The following is an 18,527-nucleotide window of genomic DNA, read 5'->3' on the forward strand; positions in this document are numbered from 1 at the left end:
TGTTTTTCTTTCCTTGATTTAGCTCCTTTTGGGGGCGGGGAGAATGTTTTGTTGGGTTTAACTTAATTGCTTTGTCATCATGTCACTGAAAATAGGATCATTGTATTGATGGGATCTTTTAAATTGGAGTGGTGTCATTCTGTGGGAAAGTGAACCTCTTTGGCCTCTATTTTGCAATAGAGTGTTTATTTGTTCACCAGGTATTTATTATGTCAGATGCTGTTTTGGTCCCTGAGACTGCTACATAGTGAACAGAATAGAAGGAGTGCTTTCACACTCTACTTCTAGACAGTGGGTTTCTTGGGAATGCTGCTGAACTGCAGGATCCTGACCCTGACTGAGCTGTTGATTGTCATCTATTCCAGCAACAGCAACAGTAATTTTGAATTGAGCAGGTGGAAGTGGCGGCAGGAAGTGAAGTGGTTGGTGGTGGTAGGGAAAGGTCAAGAGGGTCTGGATCTGAAATGTGAAAAGATTTTAATTTAAAATGGAACCAAAGGATATGAACGGGTAGCTCTCATGCATGCACCCTCAGGAAGATGAAAGTTGAAGACTGTGAGACTGATTTCCCAAAATTGCCTGCTTTACAGAAGATTGAGACATATCCTCTAACCAGTGAGTGTCTGCCAAGAATCTCTCTCCATCTTCAAGTCAGTGAACTTGCTGCGTGGCTCCTAACTGGATTTTCCCCTTTTGCACTCTTTGCCTGTAAAAGCAACCTGCCCTAAACCTTCAGGCTCACCTGTCGCTCACTGCAGTTTAACGTGTCCCAAATTGCAGTTCTTCTGCTATTCCCAAATAAACTCGGTTTCTGGTAACTTGAGCTTGCCTTAGTTTACCTTCTTTCTTTTAGGTTGCTATTACATGGTGTTAGAAGTGGGATCCAAAGGCGATACCCACCAAGGCGCGGCAACCCCCACAGTTGAGCAAGGTACCCACACTTGAGCCCTTTGTGCTCTTCACTTTCGCAAGTTGCCGTAGCTTGGTTAGGCAAGTCTCTTCTTGGATCTCAAGCTCCCTTGTTTTGGTTGAGCTCTCCGGCTTTATTTGGGATCTGGATAGGGACAGATTGTCCTTCTGGCGAGTACTCTTTTGTTCTGAATCCAACAATGGGATACCAATCATCTAAATGTTCTAAAGGTGGCTCCCTTTGGGAACTCTGATGTGTTTTTGTTTTTTGTTTTTTTTTTTTTTTTATAAATTTATTTATTTATTTTTGGCTGTGTTGGGTCTTCGTTTCTGTGCGAGGGCTTTCTCTAGTTGCGGCGAGCGGGGGCCAGTCTTCATCGCGGTGCGCGGGCCTCTTACTATCGTGGCCTCTCTTGTTGCGGAGCACAGGCTCCAGACGCGCAGGCTCAGTAGTTGCGGCACACGGGCTTAGTTGCTCCGCGGCATGTGGGATCTTCCCAGACCAGGGCTCGAACCCATGTCCCCTGCATTGGCAGGCAGATTCTCAACCACTGCACCACCAGGGAAGCCCGTGTTTTTGTTTTAAATATTTATTTGGTTGCACTGGGTCTTAGTTGCGGCAGGCGGGCTCCTTAGTTGTGGCATGCGAACTCTTAGTAGTGGCATGCATGTGGGATCTAGTTCCCTGACCAGGGATCGAACCTGGGCCCCCTGCATTGGGAGTGCGGAGTTTTAAACACTGCGCCACCAGGGGAGTCCCTCTGAGGTGTTTTTTTATTTAATTAATTAATTAATTTTGGGCTGCATTGGGTCTTCGTTGCTGCGCGTGGGCCTTCTCTAGTTGCGGTGAGCAGGGGCTACTCTTCATTGAAGTGCGGTGGCTTCTCTTGTTACAGAGCACGGGCTCTAGGGCGCGCAGGCTTCAGTAGTTGTGGCACGTGGGCTCAGTAGTTGGGGCTTGCGGGCTCTAGAGTGCAGGCTCAGTAGTTGTGGCACACGGGCTTAGTTGCTCCACGGCATGTGGGATCTTCCCAGACCAGGGATCGATCCTGTGCCCCCTGCGTTGGCAGGTGAACTCTTAACCACTGCGCCACCAGGGAAGTCCCATCTGTTGTGTTTTATTGTGATCTTTCCTCATAGACATTTTTGACTAAATGGACCAGCCTTACTAAGGATAACTTAGAACTCCAGCGGCCATTACAAGGAACCTTTGATGTCCCCAGACTTGTTTTTCTCCGAACCAAGTTAGAAGACCATGGTTACCAGATTAAACCATCCACATAGGGTAGTTATTTTAATTGTTATCTGGAGGCTTCTAAATGGGTTCAGGATTATAAAATTGCCTCCTTACCAAATACCGTTTCCAAATTGAAGCAAATAAGCAGCTAAAGGTGGATTTTTAAAATGTCATTGGCCTCTTTCTTGGTGTGAGCTGAGGTCCCTCCTACCCTTACTGCTCCATCTCCTTTGTATCTCTCTCTTTGCTGCCTCCTTATCCCTCCCCTCTCTCTGAACTTCCTTTCTTTCCTGTCACTGAAACCTCACCTGCCAAGCCCTTTAAAACTTCCCTTTCAAAATTAGACCTTCTGAGGATCCTGCTAAACCATAGCAAACTTCCTGTACCCCATGTGCAAAGGTCAAGCTTAGGGCTAGGGACTTCCCTGGTGGTCCAATGGTTAAGACTTCACCTTCATGCAGAGGGGGCACGAGTTCTACCCCTGGTCGGGGAGCTAAGATCCTACCTGCCTCGTGGCCAAAAAACCAAAAAGCATAAGACAGGAGCAGTATTGTAGCAAATTCAGTGAAGACTTTAAAAATGGTCCACATCAAGGATATCTTTAAAAAAAAAAAAAAAAAAAAAAAGGCTTAAGGCTATAAGGACTTTCCCAGAGTAACTTGGATCCTCATAGATTTGGTGAGGAATTCAGTATTGTAATCCTGATTTACCAGCTTGGTCCCTCCAATCTCTATCAAACAGTCCACATGCTTGTCTAAGATAAGTCAAGCCCAGCACTGGACTAAAACAACCAGTTGAGAAAACCCTGAACCATCTCTTAGGCTTTCCCCCTGACCCCCCAATTTAAATTTTGATTTATTTATTTATTTTTAATTAATTAATTTTTGGCTGTGTTGGGTCTTCATTGCTGTGAGCGGGGGCTACTCTCCGTTGCGGTGTGCGCGCTTTTCATTGCGGTGGCTTCTCTTGTTACAGAGTGCGGGCTTCAGTAGTTGCAGCATACAGGCTCAGTAGTTGTGGATGGCAGGCTCAGTAGTTGTGGTGCACGGGCTTAGTTGCTCCGTGGCATGTGGGATCTTCCCAGACCAGGAATCGAACCCGAGTCCCCTGCATTGGCAGGCAGATTCTTTTTTTTTTTTAATTTATTTTTGGCTGTGTTGGGTCTCCCTTGCGGTGGCTTCTCTTGTTGCAGAGCACGCCTCTAGGTGCGCGGCCTTCAGTAGTCGTGGCTCGCGGGCTCTGGAGCAGAGGCTCAGTAGTTGTGGTGCACGGGCTTAGTTGCTCCACGGCATGTGGGATCTTCCCGGACCAGGGCTCGAACCTGTGTCCCCTGCATTGGCAGGCGGATTCCCAACCACTGCGCCACCAGGGAAGTCCGATCTCTTAGGCTTAAACAAAACCAACCACCAGCCCTTTTATGTGATCAGGCTGGCCGTACAGCCAAAAGCCTGCGTGAAGCCATCCCTAGAGCCTTCCCCAAGTCCGTGGACTGGAGTAAGATTCAGGCATGCCCCCAAAAGCCTGCTGTGTGTGTCCATAGCTGTTAGAGCAGGCTCCAGATTGTTCTCAAGGAAAATTTCAGCCTTCCCACAGATGCTCAATCCACCCAGGTGGCTTTTAATTCCATGTTTGTAAATGACCTAACCAAGGACTTACCTTGTTAGTCAAAAGAACCTGTATAGAATGGGAGACAGTGTCTACCCTGATCTTGTCACTTTGGCCACTCAATTGGCTCGTACCCCAGAAGATGACACCAAAAGAAAGACAACTCCCGCAGATGGAGACTCAAAGCGAATCTGGCCGTTGGAAAAAGGCTTGCTATAAATTGAAATCCAAACACTTGCAACCCTCCAAGAACCAACAGACAAACCCACCCCAAGGGTGTGACTCAGAGGGCACACAGGGACTGTTCCCTGTCCGTCCATTAAATAGCTTGGGGAAGACTCTTCTCCAGATCAGAGACAAATTCCTTACAGTATTAATTGGCACAGGGGCTGCTCTGTCAGCACCCAGCCTAACTACAGCGAAACAATTCCTTTCTCACAGTATTACATACGTTCCAGTAGTGGGGCCCTCACACTGCAACGTGTCCCTGTTTCCCAGCCCATACCTTTTTGTCTGGGGCCTTTGCAAAACAAACACCCATTTCTCCTCAGCAGTTTGGCTCCCATACATGTATTAGGATGAGATTTCCTGGAGAAATAGCATGCCGCCACTTTTTCCCTCAAAAGGGAGAAGTATTCCTTCAGTTCAAATCAACACTTAGGAAGATTAAACCCCTTTTTGCCTTTATTACATTGCAAAGCTAAGAAGACCAAGCTTTGGACTTACCCCACTATTAACCAGGTACCCCTCCCCCCAACTCTTTGGGCAGAATCCTCAACAGACATAGGCAGAATTCATAGTGCTTCTCCTATTAAGACGTACAATGCCCTATAAATAAAGAAGTCTTCCAGGACATAAGTTCTATCATAGAAGACTGTAAGGCCCAAGGACTCTTTGTCCCTTGCACTAGTCCTTGTAATAGCCCTGTCTTACCTGTAAAAAACCCAACAGCCAAGGAGGGAGATTTGTGCAGGACCTTTGGCAATAAACAGCATTGTAATTCCTTGCCACCCTGTCACCTGTAATCCCCACGTGCTGTCGGTGTTCATCTCTACTGGAAGCAGCTTTTTCACTGTGGTTGACTTAGGCAGTATGTTTTTTTAGTATTCCTGTTGGTAAATAGTCAATATTTTTTTGTCTTTACCTGGGAAGGACAACAATATACCTGGACAGTCATGCCTCAGGGCTTTACTGAGCTTCCTCTTATGACAGATTTTAAAGGCTGACTTAAATGATGTAGAATTTTCTGGAGGCACCACCTTACTGTAATATGTAGATGATTTGCTTCTTTGCTCGCCCTCCCAAAATTTCCACAAAGACGTTGTTCACCTGTTAAAAATCTTAGCCATTAAGGTATATAAGGTCTTGAAGGAAAGATTGCAATTTGTCCAAACTCATGTTTGATATCTAGGACATTTAATCTCAGAACAGAGACTACACCTAGATCCCAATAGGCTTCGAGGCATTTTAAACTCTCCAAACCCCCAAACCAAATGTCAGTTACGGGGTTTTCTTGGGCTAGCTGGTTATTGTTGCAACTGGATTCCAAACTTCTCTTTAATGATTCTGCCCCCCATATGCCCCCTTTTGTTGTTGACTGTGCCACACGGCACATGGGATCTTAGTTCCCCGACCAGGGATTGAACCCGGGCCCCCTGCAGTGGGAGCCTGGAGTCTTAACCACTGGACCACCAGGGAAGTTGCCCTATATGCCTTTCTAAAGAACAGCAAACCTGATCTCATTGTTTGGGATATCCAAGATCGTTTAGCCTTTGAAGGAAAGTTTAATAAATCCACTGACCCTTGAATACCCAAATTATCAGCTACCCTTTTCCTTATTGTATATGAGAAGGAAGGGAATGCCCTCGGGATATTTACCCGAAAACATGGGGCTATCACTGATCCCTGGGTTACTACAGCCAACAGTTAGATCCTTGGCCTGAGCATATGGCATGGCTTAGAGCTATGCCTGCTGCTGCCCTCTTAGGAAAGGCTACCATCTTTGCACCTCACACCGTTGAGGCTCTCTTGAGTTCACACCACACTCAACTCCTTTCAGCAAGCCATTTTACCCCCTTTGAAATCTTCTTACTCGCTGCGCCCGCATCACTCCCATTCAGTGTAACAGTCTCAACCCTGCAACCTGTCTTCCCTCCTCCACTGATAAAATTCCCCATGACTCTGACTTTGATGGTGTCATGATGACACCTCACGACTATTTACAAGAAACCTCCTTGATGAATCCTGATCTTACGTGGTTTACTAATGGCTCTCATCTGAAAAATGAAAATGGTAAAATTTTTTTTATATAAATTTATTTATTTATTTATTTATTTATTTGGCTGTGTTGGGTCTTCATTTCTGTGCGAGGGCTTTCTCCAGCTGTGGCAAGCGGGGGCCACTCTTCATCGCGGTGCGTGGGCCTCTCACTGTCGCGGCCTCTCCCGTTGCGGAGCACAGGCTCCAGACGCGCAGGCTCAGTAGTTGTGGCTCACGGGCTTAGTTGCTCCATGGCATGTGGGATCTTCCCAGACCAGGGCTCGAACCCGTGTCCCCTGCATTGGCAGGCAGATTCTTAACCACTGCGCCACCAGGGAAGCCCGAAAATGGTAAATTTTGTGCTGGGTATGTGAGATTATTGAGGTTGCAGCCCTAACTTTGACTGCTTCAGCTCAACCAGCTGAATTATACAGGCATACCTTATTTTGTTGTGCTTCGCAGATATTGTGTTTTTTGTAAATTGAAGGTCTGTGACAACCCTGTGTCAGCGTCGGTCAGCGCCATTTCTCCAACAGCATTTGCTCACTTCATGTGTCTGTGACATTTTGGTAATTCTCACAGTATTATTGTATTTGTTATAGTGATCTGTGATCAGTGATCTTTGATGTTACTACAACTTGCTGAAGACTCAGATGATGGTTACCATTTTTTAGCAATAAAGTATTTTTAAATTAAGGTATGTACATTGTACTTTAAGATATAATGATATCGCACACTCAACAAACTACCGTATAATGTAAACATTTACATGCACTGGGAAACCAGAAAGTTCATGTGACTTGCTTTACTGCAATACTCGCTTTACTGCAGTAGTCTGGAACCAAACCTGTAGTACCTTGGAGGTCTGCTTGTATACCCTCACTCAAACATGCATTTTAGTCAAAGGCAAGACAGCACACCTCTTTAGTGATAGTATGCCTTTGTAGAGTGGTGCAGTACTTTGGAATGTTATGGAAACAACAGGGTTTCCTTACTCCCAGTGGAGATAAAATTAAGAATGGCCCTTATGCCCAAAGTCTGTCGGACATCATACTGCTGCCGGCAGCTCTAGCTATCATTAAAGGGCCTGGGCATTGCAAGTCTGATTCACTGGAAGCCAGAGGAAACCACCTCACTGATACCTCTGCAAAAAAACACTTCCTATATGATACCCATAGACCAAACCTTCGTCATGGTCCAAAAGGCTCTTCCCCCTGCAAAGATTTAAGGGAACTAGCCAGGGGAGGATAACAGCCTCTGAAAGAGAAAAGCACAACTGGAAATCTGAAAGGCTGGCTGCTGGACCCAGGAAGAAAAGGGGCTCTGGTTTGAACCTCGTAATAAGCTGGTTCTGCCAAGAAATCTAAAACTTCCCTTATTGACCACTGTACATGAATTAAACCATTGATCCACTGAGAAAATGGTGACCTTCATAAATCAATGTTGATAGAGAAACATCAGCAAGACCACAAAAAGCGCTTGTCTTGCTTGTTGTACTTGTCAGAAACTGATCCCAAGGAAGCCTGTTTGCACTGCCTCAGGACATTTTAACTCACCAGACTGCTAACGCTCTGGCAGGTGGATTTCATACAGTTGCCCCCACTCATGGGTATAAATATGCTCTAGTGACGGTTTTCATGTCGGACTCAAGCGTTTCCATGTAGAGTGGTGACTCCCTCTTCCATAGCTAAAGGCTTTGTAGAAAAGATCATTCCCACTTGAGGACCTCTCCCGCCCCTGTAACTCCAGGGGACCTACTTCACTGGACGGTTTCCATCAGGCTTATCATCATCAGTCTTCAGGACTGGTTCATGCAAATGTAATTGTAAAGAGCTGGTTGGCTAAGTTAGTTGAAACCCTCCAAATACACTGGCCAAAAGTAGTGCTCTGGTTCTTCTGAATCTTAGCTCTACATTTGGGATTCATAAATTCTCACCCTTTGAAATAGTCACGGATGGCCAAAGCATTTAGCCTCTGCTTTCTTTGACCCAACTAATAAAAGGGCACATACTTCACATTTGCAGGGGTCTAAAATCCATGGAGAATAATCGTGCTGTAGTAGAGCAGTCTTTCTACAGTGTGCTCCCCGAAGATGAAGATGTCAGTTTACAGCCTGGAGACTTCAACTACTGGAAGAGACCTGTGCATAAAGACTCCCTCCTCCCCCACTGGAAGGACCTCTACCAGGTGTTACTGACTAATCCCTGTGCCACGAAGCTCCCAGAGTTAGACTCCTGGATTCATGTGTCCCATCTTAAAAAGAACCCCAAACCTGAGTGGACCTGCAGCCCAACTCAAGACTGAAAGCTAAGAATTTCTAAGGACTGAAGCAGACAGCTTTCCAGAGATCAGAGATATCCGGCCCAGGCCCGTGAAACCTCCTGTTTCAGCCCATTCTGTATCACTCGGCCAAGTCATGCTGCTAAAGTTGTAATTGTCCTTTCTTTGGCCTCCTTGCCGCCCTCTAGTTTGGCTGTAATGCACCCCTTTGCTCCCACCTTACAAGAACTCTCATTCCACCAACCTTACTGATTGCTGGTGATGATGAACCTGAACTGGAGGCCTGGCCATTATCCTTAGAAGGGTGGTGAAACGTGTCTGGCAGAGATACAGGGTTTTCCTTTGGCATCTTTGCGGCTATACATAAATTGGCATCTGACATTACAGCATTCCATTGGGTGCCCCACCCCTAAAGGAATCCCCCTCACTTAAGTCTGGACTCTTACCCAAAACCTTTCCAGTGTTCCAGAAGCATTAATGGGACTGGTGAATCTCTAGGCTACCTCCTGCACCCTTGTAACACTTGTATGTGACTCAGATGGTCATGGGTTCATTCCCCACTGGAATCTAGGAGACTGACATCTCCTCCAGCATGTATCTCTTTGGTGGGATAATGAAAATTTTAATGATACAGGGAATGGAAAGCTGATGTGCTTCTTTCAGTGGTGCCTCATGGGGAACTGATCAGAAATCTCTTGAGTGGTAGGAACTAATTCACCCTAGCTTGTCCCTGGAAAATCCCCAGCCTTTGGACTTTTTCCCTTGGGTTGGAGTAGCAGAACTTGAAAAGGCAGTTAAGAATCTCTTCAAATTCACGGCTGCTACCTTTAATGCTTGTGTCAGAGCTTTTGAATATCAACAAACCCAAATAGACAGCCTAGCAGAAGTTGTCTTACAAAACTGCAGAGCCCTAAACCTCCACACTGCATAGCATGGGGAAACCTGTGCCCTGCTTGAGGAAGAATGCTGGGGTTTTTTTTGGGTTTTTTTGTTTTTTTAAATTTTATTTATTTATTTATTTTTGGCTGCGTTGGGTCTTCATTGCTGCACGCAGGCTTTCTCTAGTTGCGGTGAGCAGGGGCTACTCTTCGTTGCGGTGCACGGGCTTCTCATAGCGGTGGCTTCTCTTGTTGCGGAGCACGGGCTCTAGGTGCGTGGGCTTCAGTAGTTGTGGCACACGGGCTCAGTAGTTGTGGCTCGCGGGCTCTAGAGCGCAGGCTCAGAAGTCTTGGGACTTCCCTGGTTCTTAACCAGGGAAGTCCCAAGAATGCTGTTTTTATGTTAACAAATCGGGAAAAGTAACACAAGAACTGGAAGCAGTGAAAGAGGGCTTCCCTGGTGGCTCAGTGGTTAAGAATCTGCCTGCCAATGCAGGGGACACGGTTTCGAGCCCTGGTCCGGGAAGATCCCACATGCCATGGAGCAACTAAGCCCACGTGCCACAACTACTGAAGCCCGCGCGCCTGGAGCCCGTGCTCTGCAGCAAAGAGTAGACCCTGCTCGCCACAGCCAGAGAAAGCCTGCGTGCAGCAACGAAGACCCAACGCAGCTAAAAATAAATTAATTTAAAAAAATAATAAAAATAATGAAAGATAATATCAAACTATTAACTGAAATAGGCCATACCCCTGGGACCTGGACCATTTTTGACCTATTAAATATAGGCAGCTGGGGAAACAGGTTGAGAAGTTTATTCTAGTCAGTAGCTATAATTGGACTTCTGGCCATGGGTATAATCCACATGGTTAAATTTCTGCTGTTTTGTATCAGCAGGCAAATAGATGTATGTACAAAAAAATAAAGATGTTTTTCCTGTATGTAACTACAAAATAAAGGCTTATCCTGAAGCTCAGCTGACCATGGAAACTGAACTGACCACGTCAGAGGAACATAACTGAGGTTCCCCATTTCTCAATTGTTTTGTTCAAATGAGGCCAAGTATCTGCTTGTTGTTTTCTTCTTCCGTGGGATGAGACCTCTGGGGATGGTCCTCCTCAGCTCCGAGGGACCCGTAATCCACGTGCAGCTAATGGTGCCTCTGACTAAGTGAGATACCCACACAGTAAGACTGACGAGCAGTGCTTTTTGTGAAAGAGTTTAATCAAAAGGGGGGGATGTGAAAGGATTTTAATCTAAAATGGAACAGAAGGATGTGAAATGGAGAATCTCTTGCTCATGCACCCTCAGAAAACATGTACCCTCAGAAAACAAAGATGGTGGGACTGATTTCCCATAAATGCTTGATTTACGAGAGATCGAAATTTATCCTCCAACCAGTGAGCATCTGCCAGGAATCTCTCTGCATCTTGGAACCACTTGCTGCATGGTCCCTAATTGGATTTTCCCCTTTTGCACTCTTTGCCCAAAGGAGCAACCCACCCCAAGCCTTCAGTGAACTCACCTGTAGCTTGCTTCAGTATGTGTGTCCCGAATTGCAGTTTCTCTTCTGTTCCCAAATAAACTCTTTCTGGTAACTGGAGTTTGCCTTAGTTTACCTCCTTTCTTTTAGGTTGAAAGAAACCCCAGTCCACACCTTACTAGCCAGGTAACCTTGGGTTAGTCACCTCACCCTTCCCATCATCAGTGTCCTCTTCTGTGCACTGAGCAGGAGGGATGCACCCTCCCTGCTAGAGTTGCTGTGGGTATAAAATGTGGGAAATTGCCTGTCACATGGGGACCTTGCTAGTACAGGAGGTGTTGGAATTAGGTGTGTGGCTTGATTGGGTGGGGAAAACGGGACTCTGTCCGTTAAGCTGGCAGTGACAGCTGCTGCAAGAGAGAGCAGTTGGTGTGTGTGGTCTACACAGAAGGTGCTGGTGGACATAATTGTTAGACAATGGAGACTTTAATTATGTAGCCAAATTGTAGTTGGTTTCAGTGTGTAACCAGTTTGGCAGTAGGTGTCAGTATCCTTTCCTATTCTTTGACCCAGAAATCCTACAATCACAATCCTACTATTGCCGTATAAAGAATTACTTGGGATTGGAAGCCATGTAAACTAAGATGTGTTCATGTAGATGTTATCAGAAGTATATCATGGGGGGGGAACTTCAGTATTTAACAACTGGTAAAAGGTAAGTGTATTAGCTCTTAAAATGTTGTCATCAGATGTTATTTTGAAGACCTGCCTGTCTCATGTTTTCCATTTGTAATATATGAAAAAGCAGAATATAAGCTTGGGAATCGGACTTCCCTGGTGGTGCAGTGGTTAAGAATCCACCTGCCAATGCAAGGGACATGGGTTCAAGCCCTGGTCCAGGAAGATCCCACATGCCGCGGAGCAACTAAGCCTGTGCTCCACAACTACTGAGCCTGCGCTCTAGAGCCCGCGAGCCACAACTACTGAGCCCGCGTGCCACAAGTACTGAAGCCTGCGTGCCTAGAGCCTGTGCTCCGCAAGAAGAGAAGCGACCGCAATGAGAAGGCCGTGCACCGCAACCAAGAGTAGTCCTTGCTCACTGCAGCTAGAGAAAACCCACGCACAGCAACGAAGAACCAACGCGGCCAAAAATAAATAAATAAATAAATTTATTTATTTATTTAAAAAAAGAAAAAAAAAAAGCTTGGGAATAGCCCGGGTGCGGCTGTATGCATGCAGCAGATTGCGGAGGAGCTAAGCTGGGAGGTGTAGGAATTCGGGTTTCTGTGTGGAGTGACTTTGGACTCAGCAGAAGGTGATGGGGACTGTTGGAGGGTTTTTCCTCCCCTGATTTTCATTTGTTTCCTTAAATCATTTAGTTTTTGAAAAAGATAATGTAACATTTATGTAGTATTTCAAATTTTTAAAGTAATTACAATGTTTTATTTTGAAACAATTACCTAAGAAAGATGCACTTAAAACAATTGTAGTTCATAAATTCCAATTGGAGCTATATTTCCTAACTGTGAAGGGTTATTGTTCTTTTCTTTGACCCTGAAGCACTGATTAAGGGGTTTGGGCTTTGCTCAGATACCTAAGAATGAGTCATCGACCAGTTGTCAGCCTGAAACCACCCTTCAGAGGGGGATCTGAAGTGGATTTACTACATCTAGGACTAAGGAAACGTGATCACCAAACCTGACTGTTTTTAGCTCTGCATTTAGATAGGGCTTTGAAATTGTACTAATATCAAGTTCTATTTAAGTCATAAATGTCTTAGAACCCACCTTTAATATTTATAGGTAGAAAGTCACCTAATCTGGAGATAATCTTTTTTTTATGTCTCTTGTAAAAGTGGGGTCATAATTGAGTGTATTATATGATGTTTTTACACAAGTACTGCATCTTCAGTGTAGAAGTAGTAGAACATACAGAATAAACAAAATTTTAAAGTCGTTCTGTGAGTTAGGGTTTGAAAGACAATGTGAGCACCAGTAAATTCTTTGAATTGCTCTAAAATAATTGGCCTAGCATAAATAAATGTTCCTGTTTCTAAAACTTATTATAGACATAAGACAAGTTAAAATTGATGAATTGTCTTTATTCTGAAGTCTGGTCATTTTAGTGCCAGCAAGAGAAATTTTTTATGAGTAAATGTGCTTGCACTGAAAGGCGTATAAGTTTTTAATTTGATGAGTTTTGACAAGTGTATATATCCAAGTAACCAGTACCCCATTCAAGGTCTTGATATTTCCATCACCCCAGAACAGTCCCTCCTGCCCCTCCTTACGAGGTCCTCGTCCCCCACTGAAAATCACTGTGAAAAGAGTACATTTGAAAATTTTTTTGTTTGTGAATATTTAGTAATGTTAATTCTTTTCTGATTTGTAGGAGATAAAAACATTCAGATGGCAGATAACAGGTAAGCCAAAATGGACTTTGTTTATTGGAGTTTAAATTTTAGTTGGTGAGCAAGAGGCAAGCCTTATCTCTGTAAACATCATTAGGTGCTCCAGCTGATGGCTCTTTCCTCTCTGTGTTTTTGAGCCCATGAAGAACTTGCTTTAGATGTGAAAAGTGTGTCATATATTGATACTAAAAACCTTTGTGTTTTTAGAGACTGTGTGTGGCTGTCCCACAGAGCCACTGTGGGCACTGTGTCCTAACAGCTTGGCAAGGCGGCTTTTTTTAATAACGGTGAGGGAAGTATTTCATAGGTAACATGTGTGTGTCTGTAGTTGTCTTCTGCTCAAATCTGAAGTTACTGTGGAGACACCTCTTAATATGTTAAGTAAGAAAAACGCCCTTGTGCTATTTATCTTTGAAACTTTTTTTAGAGTAATACTTTTTAAATATATTGTTTTAGTTTTTCAGATGGGGTTCCTTCAGATTCCTTGGAAGCTGCTAAAAATGCAAGTAATACAGGTCAGTTCACTGCACACGGGAAAGTGAACCGTTGGAGAGTTTGCATGCAGAGCAGGGAGGCTCCTACTCAGACCTCGGAGGTCAAGTGAATAGCACAGTGCACCTCTGCCTGCTGCCTCTCGCCGTTAGCGCTGGTTACCAGGCGCTCAGGCTTTTTTCACCTGTGCCTTTACTTCTCTTCCCGTGATTATTCTGAAGCACGTCCCAGATATCATATCGTTTTGATATGATCATAAATTCATAGATATATTACTCTTTCTCCATTTTCTTTTTTTGAAAAAAATTAATTTGTTTATTTATTTATTTTTGGCTGTGTTGGGTCTTCATTGCTGCGCGCGGGCTTTCTCTAGTTGCGGTGAGCGGGGGCTACTCTTCGTTGCGGTGCTCAGGCTTCTCATTGCGGTGGCTTCTCTTGTTGCGGAGCACGAGCTCTAGAGCGCAGGCTCAGTAGTTGTGGTGCGCGGGCTTAGTTGTTCCACGGCATGTAGGATCTTCCTGGACCAGGACTCGAACCCGTGTCCCCCGCATTGGCAGGCGGGTTCTCAACCATTGCGCCTCCAGGTAAGGCCCTTTCCTCCATTTTCAAGTATTTATCTATACTTGTTTTTCCCTCTGAACCGTTTGAAAGCAAGTTGTGGATATTCTGGCTTTTTCTTCCTAAAACAATTTAGTATACATTTCCTAAAAACTAGGATAAAGTCTCATAACCACAATGCCATTACCACAACCAAGAAATTTAATGTTGGTCCAGTACTATTAGCTAATGTACAGTCATGTTCGTATTTTCCTGGTTTTCTCAGCAGTTCTTTTACCGCCTTACCCCACGCTCAAATCCAGGGCTGGCCAAGGATCATGTATCGCGTTTAGTTCTGTCCCCTTTATTCTAGAGTTATCCCCCCACCTTTTGTACCCTTCCTCGCAGGGACACAGCAGCAGGCTGTGTGCTCCAGCTGTCTTGTAGAATGCCCACACTCTGGATGGGTCTGGTGGTTTTCTCCTCACTAGATTCAGGGTAAATGTCTTGGCAGGACGAGCACGTAGGCGACCTGATGGAGTGGGAATGCAGTTAGGCCCGTGACAGGCCTCGCAGAGTGATGACGTGGTGAAGACAGTGTCTGCCGGGCTCTGCCCTTACTTAGGGTCCTTGTAGTAAGGAAGCTGTCGGGCACCCTGCGGGAATCCTGTTCTCCCTAAGACTCCTACGTAGGGATTCGGGCACCACTGACGATCCTTGCTGAATCCGTGATGACATTGGTGGTCACCAAAGGGTGTTTTTCTAATTCTGTCAATCTGACTAACATATTACATCTATTAAAGAAATACTTCCCTACTCCCCCGCTACCCCGTTTTAATGTTACTATAGACTCATGGATTAGCTTTTTATTCAGTGTTAAATCATTTGCCATCATTATTCTTTTTTTTTAATAAATTAATTTTTTATACAGCAGGTTCATATTAGTCATCCATTTTATACACATCAGTGTATACATGTCAATCCCAGTCTCCCAATTCATCACACCACCACCACCACCCCCTGCCGCTTTCCCCCCTTGGTGTCCATACGTTTGTTCTCTACATCTGTGTCTCAATTTCTGCCCTGCAAACCGGTTCATCTGTACCATTTTTCTAGGTTCCACATATATTTGTTAATATACGATATTTGTTTTTCTCTTTCTGACTTCACTCTGTATGATAGTCTCTAGATCCATCCACATCTCTACAAATGACCCAATTTCATTCCTTTTTATGGCTGAGTAATACTCCATTGTATACATGTACCACATCTTCTTTATCCATTCGTCTGTCGATGGACACATAGGTTGCTTCCATGTCCTGGCTATTGTAAATAGTGCTGCAATGAACATTGGGGTGCATGTGTCTTTTTGAATTATGGTTTTCTCTGGGTATATGCCCAGTAGTGGGATTGCTGGGTCATACGGTAATTCTGTTTTTAGTTTTTTAAGGAACCTCCATACTGTTCTCCATAGTTGCTATATCAATTCACATTCTCGCCGACAGTGCAAGAGGGTTCCCTTTTCTCCACACCCTCTCCAGCGTTTGTTGTTTGTAGATTTTCTGATGATGCGCATTCTAACTGGTGTGAGGTGATACCTCATTGTAGTTTTGATTTGCATTTCTCTAATAATCAGTGATGTTGAGCAGCTTTTCATGTGCTTCTTGGCCATCTGTATGTCTTCTTCGGAGAAATGTCTATTTAGGTCTTCTGCCCATTTTTGGATTGGGTTGTTTGTTTTTTTAATATTGAGCTGCATGACCTGTTTATATATTTTGGAGGTTAATCCTTTGTCCATTGATTGGTTTGCAAATATTTTCTCCCATTCTGAGGGTTGTCTTTTCGTCTTGTGTATGGTTTCCTTTGCTGGGCAAAAGCTTTCAAGTTTCATTAGGTCTCATTTGTTAATTTTTGTTTTTATTTCCATTACTCTAGGAGGTGGATCAAAAAAGATCTTGCTGTGATTTATGTCAGAGTATTCTTCCTATGTTTTCCTCTAAGAGTTTTATAGTGTCCAGTCTTACATTTAGGTCTCTAATCCATTTTGAGTTTATTTTTGTGTATGGTGTTAAAGAGTGTTCTAATTTCATTTTTTTACATGTAGCTGTCCAGTTTTCCCAGCACCACTTATTGAAGAGACTGTCTTTTCTCCATTGTATATCCTTGCCTCCCTTGTCATAGATTAGTTGAGCATAGGTGCATGGGTTTATCTCTGGGCTTTCTATCTTGTTCCATTGATCTATATTTCTGTTTTTGTGCCAGTACCATATTGTCTTGATTACTGTAGCTTTGTAGTATAGTCTGAAGTCCAGGAGCCTGATTCCTCCAGCTCCGTTTTTTTCCCTGAAAACTGCTTTGGCTATTCGGGGTCTTTTGTGTCTCCATACAAATTTTAAGATTTTTTTGTTCTAGTTCTGTAAAAAATGCCACTGGTAATTTGATAGGGATTACACTGAATCTGTAGATTGCTTTGGGTAGTATAGTCATTTTCACAGTATTGATTCTTCCAATCCAAGAACATGGTATATCTCTCCATTTGTTGGTATCATCTTTAACTTCTTTCATCAGTGTCTTATAGTTTTCTGCCTACAGGTCTTTTGTCTCCCTAGGTAGGTTTATTCCTAGGTATTTTATTCTTTTTGTTGCAGTGGTAAATAGGAGTGTTTCCTTAATTTCTCTTTCAGATTTTTCATCACTAGTGTATAGGAATGCAAGAGATTTCTGTGCGTTAGTTTTGTATCCTGCTACTTTACCAAATTCATTGATTAGCTCTAGTAGTTTTCTGGTGGCATCTTTAGGATTCTCTATGTATAGTATCATGTCATGTGCAAACAGTGACAGTTTTACTTCTTCTTTTCCGATTTGTATTCCTTTTATTTCTTTTTCTTCTCTGATTGCCGTGGCTAGGACTTCCAAAACTATGTTGAATAATAGTGGTGAGAGTGGACATCCTTGTCTTGTTCCTGACCTTAGAGGAAATGGTTTCAGTTTTTCACCATTGAGAATGATGTTTGCTGTAGGTTTGTCGTATATGGCCTTTATATGTTGAGGTAGGTTCCTTCTATGCCCACTTTCTGGAGAGTTTTTATCATAAATGGTGTTGACTTTTGTCAAAAGCTTTTTCTGCATCTATTGAGATGATCATATGGCTTTTATTCTTCAATTTGTTAATATGGTGTATCACATTGACTGATTTGCGTATATTGAAGAATCCTTGCATCCCTGGGATAAATCCCACTTGATCATGGTGTATGATCCTTTTAATGTGTTGTTGGATTCTGTTTGCTAGTATTTTGTTGAGGATTTTTGCATCTCTATTCATCAGTGATATTGGTCTGTAATTTTCTTTTTTTGTAGTATCTTTGTCTGGTTTTGGTATCAGGGTGATGGTGGCTTCATAGAATGAGTTTGGGAGTGTTCCTTCCTCTGCAATTTTTTGGAAGAGTTTGAGAAGGATGGGTGTTAACTCTTCTCTAAATGTTTGATAGAATTCACCCGTGAAGCCATCTGGTTCTGAACTTTTGTTTGTTTGAAGATTTTTAATTACAGTTTCAATTTCATTACTTGTGATTGGTCTGTTCATATTTTCTATTTCTTCCTGGTTCAGTCTTGGAAGGTTATACCTCTCTAAGAATTTGTCCATTTCTTCCAGGTTGTCCATTTTATTGGCATAGAGTTGCTTGTAGTAGTCTCTTAGGATGCTTTGTATTTCTGCGGTGTCTGTTGTAACCTCTCCTTTTTCATTTCTCATTTTATTGATTTGAGTCCTCTCCCTCTTTTTCTTGATGAGTCTGGCTAATGGTTTATCAATTTCGTTTATCTTCTCAAAGAACCAGCTTTTAGTTTTATTGATATTTGCTATTGTTTTCTTTATTTCTGTTTCATTTGTTTCTGCTCTGATCTTTATGATTTCTTTCCTTCTGCTAACTTTGGGTTTTGTTTGTTCTTCTTTCTCTAGTTCCTTTAGGTGTGAGGTTAGATTGTTTATTTGAGATTTTTCTTGTTTCTTGAGGTAGGCTTGTATAGCTATAAACTTCTCTCTTAGAACAGCTTTTGCTGCATCCCATAGGTTTTGGATTGTTGTGTTTTCATTGTCATTTGTCTCTAGGTATTTTCTTATTTCCTCTTTGCTTTCTTCAGTGATCTCTTGGTTATTTAGTGATGTATTGTTTAGCCTCCATGTGTTTGTGTTTTTTACGTTTTTTTCCCTGGAATTGATTTCTAATCTCATAGTGTTGTGGTCAGAAAAGATGCTTGATACGATTTCAGTTTTCGTAAATTTACTGAGGTTTGATTTGTGACCCAAGATGTGATCTATCCTGGAGAATATTCCATGTGCACTTGAGAAGAAAGTGTAATCTGCTGTTTTTGGATGGAATGTCCTATAAATATCAATTAAATCTATCTGGTCTATTGTGTCATTTAAATCTTGTGTTTAC

General features: G+C 43.3%; 1 protein-coding gene across 5 annotated transcripts in view; it reads left to right on the top strand.

Moving 5' to 3' along the window:
• Positions 1-18,527, top strand: part of NAP1L4 (nucleosome assembly protein 1 like 4) — a 72,259-nt gene that overhangs the window by 6,798 nt on the left and 46,934 nt on the right. For 4 of the 5 annotated variants that reach the window (XM_059932309.1, XM_059932310.1, XM_059932307.1 and 1 more), the window contains exons 2-3: positions 13,041-13,071; positions 13,516-13,574. In XM_059932309.1, coding sequence (XP_059788292.1) covers positions 13,058-13,071; positions 13,516-13,574 — 73 coding nt within the window. In that variant the 5' untranslated portion in view covers positions 13,041-13,057. Of the gene's footprint in view, positions 1-13,040; positions 13,072-13,515; positions 13,575-13,924; positions 14,136-18,527 lie in introns of those variants that run through there. The other variant, XM_059932311.1, reaches the window with a different exon arrangement.

This window comes from Balaenoptera ricei, chromosome 8 (genome assembly GCF_028023285.1).
Source record: "Balaenoptera ricei isolate mBalRic1 chromosome 8, mBalRic1.hap2, whole genome shotgun sequence".
Taxonomy (NCBI): Eukaryota; Metazoa; Chordata; class Mammalia; order Artiodactyla; family Balaenopteridae; genus Balaenoptera; species Balaenoptera ricei.